A 12,857-nucleotide genomic window follows, 5' to 3' on the forward strand; every position below is an offset into this window, starting at 1 on the left:
TCACTTAATATCAATGGGCTCAACTCACCTATAAAAAGGCACAGGCAAAGAGATTGGATACGAAAACAGGATCCAACATTCTGCTGTTTACAAGAAACACACCTCAACCACAAAGACAGGCACCTACTCAGAGTAAAGGGCTGGGAAAAGGCTTATCAAGCAAATGGACCTAAGAAACAAGCAGGTGTGGCCATACTAATTTCTAACAAAGTTGACTTCAAACTTAAATCAATCAGAAGAGATGGAGAGGGACATTTTATACTCATAACAGGAACAATTCATCAGGATGAAGTCTCAATCCTGAATATCTATGCCCCTAATATAAAAGCACTCACGTACGTAAAAGAAACATTACTAAAACTCAAGGCAGCCATCAAACCGCACACACTAATAGTAGGAGACTTCAATACTCCTCTCTCACCAATGGACAGGTAAATCAGACAGAAACCTAACAGAGAAATAAGAGAATTAATGGAGGTAATGAATCACATGGACTTAACAGACATCTATAGAACCTTCCACCCAAATAGGAAAGAATATACCTTCTTCTCTGCAGCTCATGGAACCTTCTCAAAAATCGACCACATAGTCGGTAACAAAGCAAACATCCACAGTTACAAAAAAATATTAATAACCACCTGTGTCTTATCAGATCACCATGGATTAAAGTAAGAATTCAACAACAATGCTACCCCCAAAAAGCCTACAAACTCATGGAAACTGAACAGTCAACTACTGAACCATACCTGGATTAAGGAAGAAATAAGGAAAGAAATTAAAGTCTTCCTTGAATTCAATGAAAATAAAGGGACAACATACTCGAACTTATGGGACACTATGAAAGCAGTGCTAAGAGGAAAGTTCATCGCACTAAGTGCCCACTTAAAGAAAACAGAGAAAGCTCACTTTGGAGACTTAACAGCCCACCTGAAAGCTCTAGAAAAAAAAGAAGCAGACTCACCTAGGAGGAGTAGAAGACTGGAAATAATCAAACTGAGGGCGGAAATCAACAAAATAGAAACACAGAAAACAATCCAAAGAATCAATGAAACAAAAAGCTGGTTCCTGGTGAAAATCAGCAAGATTGATAAACCCCTATCCAAACTAATCAAACGGCAGAGAGAGAATTTGCAAATTAATAAGATCAGAAATGAAAAGGGGGACATAACCACAGACACAGAGGAAATTCAGAGAGTCATTAGATCTTACTACAAAAGCCTGTATGCCACAAAACTGGAAAATGTAAAAGAAATGGACACTTTTTTAGATAAATACCATATACCAAAGTTACACCAGGACCAGGTGAACAATCTAAACAGACCTGTTGGTCGCAAAGAATTAGAAGCTCTTATCAAAAACCTCCCTACCAAAAAAAGACCAGGACCAGATGGTTTCAATGCAGAATTCTACCAGAACTTCCAAGAAGAGGTAATACCTATACTCCTTAATGTATTCCACAATATAGAAACAGAAGGGTCATTACCTAATTCCTTTTATGAAGCTACAGTTACTCTGATACCAAAACCACACAAAAACTCAACCAAGAAAGAGAATTACAGGCCAATCTCACTCATGAACATTGACGCAAAAATCCTCAACAAAATACTGGCAAACCGAATCCAAGAAGACATAAGAAAAATTATCCATTATAATCAAGTAGGCTTCATTCCTGAGATGCAGGGCTGGTTCAACATACGAAAATCTATCAATGTAATCCAGCATATAAAAAAGCTGAAAGAAGAAAACCATATGATCATTTCATTGGATGCTGAAAAAGCATTCGACAAAATTCAGCATCCATTTATGTTAAAAGTCTTGGAGAGATTAGGGATACAAGGGTAATACCTAAATATAATAAAAGCTATATACAGCAAGCCGACAGCTAACATCAAATTAAACAGAGAGAAACTCAAAGCCATCCCGCTTAACACAGGAACACGACAAGGCTGTCCACTCTCGCCATACCTCTTCAATATAGTGCTTGAAGTTCTAGCAATAGCAATAAGACAACATAATGGGATCAAGGGGATTCGAATAGGAAAGGAAGAAGTTAAACTTTCGTTATTCGCAGATGATATGATAGTGTACTTAAGCGATCCCCAAAACTCCACCAAAGAACTTTTACAGCTGATAAACAGCTTTAGTAATGTGGCAGGATACAAGATCAACTCCAAAAAATCAGTCGCCCTCTTATACACAAAGGATATGGAAGCAGAGAGGGAAATCAGAGAAGCTTCACCATTAACGATAGCCACAAACAGCATAAAATATCTTGGGGTGAATCTAACCAAGGAAGTGAAAGATCTATTTGACAAGAACTTTAAGGCAATGAAGAAAGAAATTGAAGAGGGTACCAAAAAATGGATGGACCTCCCTTGCTCTTGGATTGGGAGGATCAACATAGTAAAAATGGCAATTCTTCCAAAGGCAATTTATAGATTCAATGCAATCCCCATCAAGATCCCATCAAAATTCTTCACAGATCTGGAGAGGACAATAATCAACTTTATATGGAAAAACAAAAAAAAAAACAGGATAGCCAAAACAATCCTTTACAATAAAGGATCTTCTGGAGGCATTACCATGCCTGACTTCAAACTCTATTACAGAGCTACAGTAATGAAAACAGTGTGGTACTGGCATAAAAACAGAGAAGTCGACCAATGGAATCATATAGAAGACCCGGATTTTAACCCACAAACCTATGAACACCTCATTTTCGATAAAGGAGCTAAAAGTATACAATGGAAGAAAGAAAGCATCTTCAACAAATGGTGCTGGCACAACTGGATGTCAACCTGTAGAAGAATGAAAATAGACCCATATCTATCACCATGCACAAAACTCAAGTCCAAAGAGATTAAAGACCTCAATATCATCCTGAACACACTGAACCTGATAAAAGAGAAAGTGGAAAGTACCCTACCTCATATGGACACAGGAGATCGCTTCCTATGTATAACCCCAGCAGCACAGACATTAAGGGCAACATTGAATAAATGGGACCTACTAAAACTGAGAAGCTTCTGTAAAGCAAAGGACACTGTCACTAAGACACAAAGGCAACCTACTGACTGGGAGAAGATCTTCACCAACCCCGCAACAGACAAAGGTCTGATCTCCAAAATATATAGAGAACTCAAGAAACTGGACTTTAAAATGCTAATTAACCCAATTAAAAAATGGGGCACTGAACTGAACAGAGAATTCTCAACAGAAGAAGTTCAAATGGCCAAAGACACTTAAGGTCGTGCTCAACTTCCATAGCAATAAGGGAAATGCAAATCAAAACAACTTTGAGATATCGTCATATACCTGTCAGAATGGCTAAAGTCAAAAACACCAAGGATAGCCTTTGCTGGAGAGGCTGTGGAGGAAGGGGTACCCTCATCCATTGCTGGTGGGAATGCAATCTTGTGCAACCACTGTGGAAGTCAGTGTTTCGGTTTCTCAGGAAATTCGGGATCAACCTACCCCTGGACCCAGCAATACCACTCTTGGGAATATACCCAAGAGATGCTCTATCATATGACAAAAGCATTTGTTCAACTATGTTCATAGCAGTATTATTTGTAATAGCCAGAACCTGGAAACAACCTAGATGCCCTTCAATGGAAGAATGGATGAAGAAAGTATGGAATATATACACACTAGAGTACTACGCTGCGGTAAAAAACAATGACTTCTCGAATTTTGCATGCAAATGGATGGAAATAGACAACACTATCCTGAGTGAGGTGTCCCAGAGACAAAAAGATGAACATGGGATGTACTCACTCATAATTGGTTTCTAGCCATAAATAAGGGTCACGGAGTCTACAATAGGTGAATCTAAAGAAGCTAAGTAAGATGGTGAACCCAAGGAAAAACATATAGTAATCCTCTTGGCTAAGGGAAATACACAAAATTGCTGGGGAGAAAATTGGGATCTTGGGGGTGGGGTGAAATGGGGGTAAGGGAAGACGGGGAGAGAAAAGTTAGAAGGGAAAGAGGGGGGGCCTTGGGGAAACAGGAGGATTTGGATAAAGGAAGTTTGGACAGGGCAGCACGGAACCACAATTCTTAGTTAAGGGAGCCACTTTAGGGTTGGCAAGAGACCTGACCCTAGAGGGGCTCCCAGGTGCCCAAGCTGAGGTCCCCATTTAGTTCCTTGGGCAGCTGAGTATAGGGAACCTGAAATGACCCTATCCTAGAGCAATAATGATGAATATCTTGCATATCATCATAGAACCTTCATCTGGTGATGGATGGAGATAGAGATAGAGACAGAGACCCACACTGGAGCACTGGACTGAGCTCCCAAGGTCCCAATGAGGAGCAGAAGGAGGGAGAACATGAGCAATGGTGTCGGGACCATGAGGGGTGCACCCACCCACTGAGACAGTGGAGCTGATCTATTGGGAGCTCACCCAATAGATGGACTGTGACTGAAAAAGCATGGGCTAAAACTGGACTCTCTGAGCATGGCGAACAATGAGGGCTGATGAGACGCAAAGGACAATGGCACGGGTTTGATCCTGCTTAATGTGCTGGCTTTGTGGGAGCCTAGCCAGTTTGGATGTTCACCTTCCTAGATATGGACGGAGGGGGGAGGACCTAGGACTTACCACAGGGCAGAAAACCCCGACTGCTTTTTGGACTGGAGAGGGAGGGGGAAAGGAGTGTTGGGAGGGGGAGAAGGGTGGGAGGAGGGGGAGAAGGGTGGGAGGAGGGGGAGGGAAATGGGAGGCTGGGCGGAGGTGGAAACTTGTTTTTTTTCTCCTTTTTTTCAATATTAAAAAAAAAGTCTTGAATGTAACCAAACTCCAGATCCAAACAATCCATAAGTGCCTCCTATAATTTTATTTCTACAAAACCATTTTTTTCTGCTGTAGATGATAATTCTCTTTGACTTGTCACCTTTTATGGTTTGGTTCTAATTACTATTTTCAATTTTTTACTCCAATAATGGATTCCACATATAACCTCTCCAAATTTTTAATTTTTGGGCTCAAAATTTTATAACACTATTTTATATGCTGAATAATTAATACAATCACCTTTTTGTATATTTTCAGAAGTAATTCCCAGGGGACAAAGTTTGCTTTACTTCACCAAACATTTTCTCTAAAGTATTTACATTTGAATCAGCTAATGAAATTCCATATAATGTTGAAAACATACCTAACTTGAGTATAATTTCCATTGTAATAAATAACAAAGTACTAACATCCAGTACTTTATATCCTAATTGGTTTATAATAATAACTTTCAAGGACTAGAAATATTCATTACATGTTTAAGTGAGTTAAATTAGATAAAATGGTTTGAGTAAGAATATAAAAATCATAGACAGTATGTTTTGATAAAAATGTCAAGTTTATATCAAAAGGGAGCATCCATATCTATATCAATATAAAATATATAAATAAGTAGTTGCCTTTTTAAATTAATTTTAATGATCTACACTTTTACATCATACACATATATGCCCCTTTATTTTTTTTTAGATTCAGTAATGTACACTTTTATCCTATCATTTCATTGGGTGCCTTTTGTAAGTGGATGTATATTTATGAATATATAGAGCTGGTTTTGGAGATGGACACTGGCTCTGTCCCTCTATGAATCCAAGCATGTCATTAAAATAAAAATTCAGAGTTTCTCTCTCAATGTCAGGATCATGGGACAGAAAGAAAAAAGAATTTAGAAAAATTTTCACTTTTCTACATTTCTACTTTCAAGTCTATTGTATATGTCATTGAATATATATGTCTGTATATGACTATAAATAATGTTTCAGTTTTCCACAATGAACAATGAATTTTCCTGCAGTAATTTTTGAAGTTTCAGGAAGAAGTTGGGGCCCCACAACAACAACTCAACCTGGTTGATACAATGGCATGATGATGATAGTGCTACTACCAGACGTGTTTCGCATACCACCTGCTCAAATGGTTCCAACTTGGTTAGCTGAAATGGTCCACTTTTTACAATGTTCTGGACAGACCTTATAAGAGGAAGATCAGAAAACCTTTACAAAATACTCAGAGACTATTTCCAGTTATACCAGACAGTAATCTTGGAACTTAACCATCATTTTATTTTGCAGGATCCCATAGAAAGAACATCGCCCCCATAACAGCTGGAAGTAATTCTAAAAGACTACAATCCCCTCTACCAACAAAGTTTGTCCGAGGGTTAGCGACATCATTTAGGGGTTGATTATAATTGGTATAGGGTTGCAGGTGAGAAGAGAAATTTTATGGGCTCAGGGATTTATTTTTATTCTTAAATTTTATGTATGATGTATGTATGTATGTATGTCTCAATATTCTGCCTGCATATATGCTTGCGGGCCAGAAGAGGGCACCAGATCTCATTACAGATGGTTGTGAGCCACGATGTGGTTGCTAGGAATTGAACACTTGACCTTTGGAAAAGCAGGCAGTGCTCTTAACCACTGAACCATCTCTCCAGTCCCAGGGATTTCTTTGAAAAAAAGGGAAAATTGGATGGAATAATAGATTTGTGTGAGTTTACATACATTAATAATAATAGTGAGTAATAGAGTGAATGCTTGTGAGTTATAATTTATAGGCAATTGCTTTGATATAGATTTTTGTATATTGATATAATGTTAAATATTGAATATTGTATGCATTCATGCTTCTACCAATGCTTAAAACATTTTATATATTGACAAATATATTTATCAAATTGCAATGTACATTTCTTCCACTGATCAAGATATTTATTCATTGGTTACAATTTGAGCACATTGTCCTCATTTGTTGTACAGTTGCTTATTTACAATATTCTAATATGAAGTCTTAGTCTTTAAGTTATACAGGAATTAGAATTATAGATCAATAGTCATCTATGTTTGTCATACTTACAGTTAGAATAATCAGGTTTTTCACACACATAAAATATTTTTCATAGATAGGTAATCTTCAGCCACTTCAAAGAGCTGTAATATATGGAATTTAAATAACCTAGGGTACTGTTGAAGTGAGACACGATTACTACTGGTAGCATTGTCTATTTCCAGAGAATGTTGAGCACCGGAGACACTCAAAGCTTGTTTTCTTGTTGTCAAAACTGGCCTTTGGTCAAAGACATGTTCATGCCTCAACCTCTGACAAAATACATGGTATCCAAAAAATGGATAACAGTTCTGTTAAATCTTGACTGGCATTCATCTCAGAAACAAATATACCTACCTCTGTTTGCTGAGTATTGTTTTAAAGGCAAAATACACCAATATGCCCAGTTTGTCCATCTTTTTTTTTCCTTTCTGTAGGCATTAATTTTCTCATTCATACAACGTACTGTTGATCTTTTCTTTTTTTCTTCCCTGTGAATAGATACTGCTCTTATAAGGTGGTATCCTATACAAAGGACACAGAAATAACAGAATTGATTCTCCTTTTCAATTTCCTTCTAAAGTGACTGTCTATGTCATGGAACAAAAATGGGGAACACCAGAATCATAAAACTATACTTTCAAAGAAGTATGCATTTCACTGTCATACTTACATTGTACTCATGTATGGTATATTTTTGAAGGCAGTGACGTATGATGATGTGCACATCAACTTCACTAAGGAAGATTGGGATTTACTGAATCCTTCCCAGAAGAATCTCTACAAAGATGTGATGCTGGAGACCTACAGGAACCTAACTATTCTAGGTGAAAAAGAATTTCTTTCATGTTTCAAAATATGGAGACAACTTTTCCTTGGTTTATGATTTTGTTCTGTAATTTTTTTAGAGAAAGAAGAATGAGGTGAATAACACAGTCACAATCCATAGGAGCACTTAAGATAATAAGCTAATTTTTGCACATTCTTAAATAATGTGACATATATTCTGGTACTGTATTATAGGATATATTTGGGAAGACCTTAACACCGAAGAGCATTGTCAATGTTCTAGAAGACATGCAAGGTAATTTTCTTGGGCAAGTTCATAACAATTTCCCTTGAATAGTTTGCAATGTGTTCTGGAACTTTAAAACAAAAGCAACAGTGTAAATAACCACAGCTTTAAATATATTGATGGTTATTAAGTTCTCACAAATCCATATACCTCCATTTCATGTATGTGAATTGCATCTGCAAAGCCTTCATTTAAGAAAAAGTCTAGGTAGCAATACCTAAGCAGATATCACCATTTGATTCATAGCACCATGAGAGCTATGTTGTAGAACTGCTGCTTCATTTGCTTCTTGCTATTCATGACAGAAAATGTATGCATATTTCAGTGATGATGAGTATAGCTGCAAAACTTTCTACTAATTCAATAGCCCATGGTAAGCCTTGTATCACTCATATACTTTTTGTGACTGTGCTAAGTTTAATGAAATCAGACTAGTCAAGGGTCAAGGGGCAGTTGTTGTGGAGAAACCTTAATATCTATACCAAAAGTCTGTGAAAGTCGAACCTTGTAGATTCATTTTGGAAACCTTTTATACACTATTCTGTTGTAATCATTGGAGCGGCTTGGCTGCGTCCCCGGCATCCCCTCTGCCTGCACGGCTAGCTTTAGCTTATGCCCCGAAATAATTACACGGAAAATGTATTCTTTTAAACACTGCTTGGCCCCTTAGTTTCAGCCTCTTAACCCATTTCTATTAATCTATGTAGCACCACGAGGTGCGCTTACCAGGGAGATTCTAGCCTACGTCTGTCTGGAGTGGGAGAATCATGGCGACTCCTTGACTCAGCTTCCTTCTCCAAGCATTCTGTTCTGTTTACTCCACCCACCTATGTTTTAACCTATGAGGGCCAAGCAGTTTCTTTATTGCTTAACCAATGAAATCAACAGATTGATATGACACTCCCATGTCACTATTCTTTTTTCATATATATATATACATATATATTTTTTATGTATATATATGATATGTCACTATTGACACAAGTGTATGAGCATAGGAATATGGAATAGAAATATGGAAATATTTAGCATACCTCTCTTTAAGAACAATTAAGAAGATAAACTGTAGTTCCTATGTAGAGTGTACATGTTTAATTTGATCCACAAATACAAAGTTAATTTATTTTCTATCATCATGGGTAATACATAAATACAAACTCACATTACAACAAAAACAAACAAACAAACATGAGTTCTTGGTCTATGCAAATACTTCTGGGTGTCTTAGTTCACTTCCCAAATGTATAATGGTTCACAATATAGTAAAATTATGAATGGAGTAAAGTTGGTAAAGCACTCAGTATATGGAGTTCTCTTAAAATGTAAAAAATATCCTAGAAAATTATAGTTATAGTTATAGATGAAAACATAAACAATGACATAATGGTATTTTCATCACAAATATTTTTCTAGATGTAAAATGACCCCTAATGAGAGAACAAAAAATGATTTTAAACAAAGCTATAAAACCTTGATATTTGATTCCTTTTTACAATTTGAAAAAAAAGAAATTAATTCATATAGATATGAGGTTCAACTTCTTTGAAGGTGGTAAAGCTTTTACATGTGTAAATTATCCTTGCAGGATTGAAAGAAATCAAACTGGAGAGAAGTTTTCAGTATATTCTCACTGTGGTAAAGTCTTGTTTTATAACTCTGATCTCCTAAGGAATGAAAAAACACATAGCAGAGAAATATGCTGTGAAATTAAGCAATGTGACGAAGTCTTTTCTTATCACAATCATCATGAAGTGCATAAAAGAACACACACTGGAGAGAAACCCTATGAATAGGGTCAAAATGATAAAGACCTTCTTCCTCATGAAACTCATCTAAGTCATAAACGAACACATACTGGAGAGAAACATTATGAAAATAATCAATGTGTTAAAGCCTTTGCACATCTCAGTCATCTTCAATTGCATAAAAGAACACATACTGGAGATAAACCATATGAATGTAATCAGTGTGCTAAGGCCTTTGCATGTCACAGTGATCTTCAAAGGCATAATAGAACACATATTGGAGGGAAACCCTATGAATGTAATGAATGTGGTAAGGCCTTTGCACGACATAATCATCTTCAATTGCATAAAAGAACACATACTGGAGAGAAACCCTATGAATGTAATCAGTGTGATAAGGCCTTTGCAGACCCCGGTACTCTTAAATGGCTTAAAATGTAACATACTCTAGAGATACCTGTGAATGGAATGTGGTAAATTCTTTTTCACAATTATCTCCAAATACATAATATGAGCCCTTCTGTAGAGAAACCCTGAAGATAATTTTGGATACTTTTCAAAAACATGAAAAAAATCATACTGTAGTTAAACTCTATAAATGAATTCAGTGTCATAATGTTTTGTACTTCATATAAGAGTAAGACTTTGTGTGTAGTCATCTAAGAAAACTTGTGCATATTATCATGATCTTTTGGACCTGCGGAAAAACTGGGAGCTCATTTTAAATTGTTCCTTCAGATGTTAAGCCACTTATAGTCAGTTAACCAAAATCAGTTATTGCATAGAAAAAAGTTTGATAATGTCAACAATTTGTTTATGCATCATTATAACTCTCTTTATTTTAGTTTGAACCAGCAAAGTAATGGATAAAACATTATTGGAAACAGGAGGGGTTTTTCAACTTTGGTCTTTAAACCAGAGCCAAAGGAAAGAACTTTGTCTCTAAATCTAGAACTAGATAAAGAAACAACATCTTCCTGAAAACAGCGAAAATATTAAAAAGGCCCAGTGAAAGAAACACAATTTGGCTCTCAAACCAGAGCTTTAAAATCCTAAAAGTTTCAACAATGTTTTTAAGCTCAAAGGATACCATTAACTGAAATATGAGAGACATGTAGAGTCAAATCTCTCATACATTTACTTGTATGTTTTGTATAAAAGTATCCTTAGAAGATGGGGATAAAATTATGGTTATCAGAAGATTGGGAGTGGTCATCAGGAAGGTAGGTAGGAGGTGATTACAAGAAATATTTTCTGAAAAAGAAAGATGGCTTGAAGTAATAAATGATGGAAAAATCACCCTTAACAGTGACTGCAAATAATATAAAATATTATGGAATTACCAACTAAAGAAGTGAAAGGACTATAGGAAAAGAACATTAAATCTTTGAAGAGGACAGCAGAGAATGGGAAGATGTCCCTTGCCCTTGTTAGGTAGAAATCAACATAGCAATCTACAGGCTCACTACCATTCCCATGTAAATATCAGAAAAATTCTTCACAGATCTCAAAATAAAAACACTCAACATCATATAGAAAAGCCAAAAAAATTGCAGGATAGCCAAAACTATCCTATATAAAAATAATTTCTGCAGGCATCACATTCCTTGACTTCTTCAGATGAAAACAGAGCTGCAGTACTGACGAGAGCCTGGTGTTGGCACAAAAACAGATAGGAGGACCAATGGAACTGATGCTGGCTAAGACCCAGACATCACTCCACTCACCTACTACACCTGATTTTTGACAAAGCACCAAAAAATATGAAATGGATAAAACATATTTAACTAATGGTGCTGGCATAACTGAATATCAATGTGGGGAAGAATGAAAGTAGATCCACATCTATCATCATGAACAAACCTCAAGTCCCAATGGATCAAAGACTACAACATAATGACCTACACACTGAACTACATAAAACAGAATGGTGCCCGGGCGGTGGTGGCGCACGCCTTTAATCCCAGCACTCGGGAGGCAGAGACAGGCGGATCTCTGTGAGTTCGAGACCAGCCTGGTCTACAGAGCTAGTTCCAGGACAGGCTCCAAAGCTACAGAGAAACCCTGTCTCGAAAAACCAAAAAAAATAAATAAATAAAAAAACAGAATAGTGGAAGTACACTTGAACACATTGGTAAAGAGAACTAATTTCAAATTATAACCCCAGGCATCACAGACACTGAAAAAAATAATAAATGAGATCTCCTGAAGCAAAAGTTTCTGTAAACCAAAGGACATGATCAACAACACAAAAAAGCCAGTCTGTAGTATGGGAAAAGATATTCACCTACCCCACATTGGACAGAAGACTGATCTTCAAAACATGCAAAGAACTTAAATAATTGGTCATCAAATAAAAAATGGAGTACTCCAATGAAAATGGAGTACAGACCTAAATAAAAATCTTTTAACATATGAATCTAAAATGACTGAGAGACACTTAAGGAAATTTCCAAACTCTTTAGTCATTAGAGAAATGAAAATTAAAACAAATCTGAGATTCCCTCTTGCATCTGTAACAATAGGCAAGATCAAAATACTGATGACAACTTAAGCTGGAGAGGGTGTAGAGTTAAGGGAACACTCCTCCATTGCTGATGGGATTACAAACTGAGCCAGCCACTTGGAATATCAGTATGGTTATTCCATAGAAAATTAGAAAGTCACCTGACTGGTTGTGAGGCATGTCTTCATTCCCTGCACTTGGGAGGCAGAGATAGATCTCTGTGACTTCAAGGCCAACCTGGTCTACAAGAGCTAGTTCCAGGACAGGCTCCAAAGCTAAAGAGAAACCATGTCTTGGAGAACCAAAAATTAAAAAAAAAAAGACAGAAAGAAAATTAGGAAACAGCTTATCTTAAAACCCAGCCATGCCCTTTGAATATGTACTCAATGGATGCTCAATCATACCACAAGGACAAATGCTCAACTGTGTTCACGGCAACATTGTCAGAGCCAGAACCTGAAAACAACCCCTCCACTGAAGAATGGACAAAGAAATTGTGGTATATTTACACAATGGAGTACTACACGTGGATAAAAACAATTACGTCTTGAAATTTATGTGCATATTTATGGATCTAGAAAATATCCTAAAAGAGTGAGTTAACCCAGAACCAGAAAGAAAAATATATGTGCTCACTCCTAAGTGGCTTTTAGACATAAAACAGAGGACAATCAGCCTACAAT

General features: G+C 36.7%; 1 protein-coding gene across 1 annotated transcript in view; it reads left to right on the top strand.

Annotated features, from left to right (window-relative positions):
- LOC121434677 (zinc finger protein 431-like) overlaps positions 1-10,531 on the top strand; it is a gene marked incomplete at its 5' end in the record, with an annotated part of 28,965 nt that extends 18,434 nt beyond the window's left edge. The window contains 2 exons of the mRNA XM_041633601.1: positions 9,761-9,983; positions 10,514-10,531. Of these exons, the coding sequence (XP_041489535.1) occupies positions 9,761-9,983; positions 10,514-10,531 (241 nt within the window). The remainder of the gene's footprint in view (positions 1-9,760; positions 9,984-10,513) is intronic.
- Between the last annotated feature and the right edge of the window lie 2,326 nt (positions 10,532-12,857).

The sequence above is a fragment of the Microtus oregoni genome, unplaced genomic scaffold (genome assembly GCF_018167655.1).
Source record: "Microtus oregoni isolate MIOR12 unplaced genomic scaffold, Mior012 000044F_ref0000062, whole genome shotgun sequence".
In the NCBI taxonomy this organism is placed as follows: Eukaryota; Metazoa; Chordata; class Mammalia; order Rodentia; family Cricetidae; genus Microtus; species Microtus oregoni.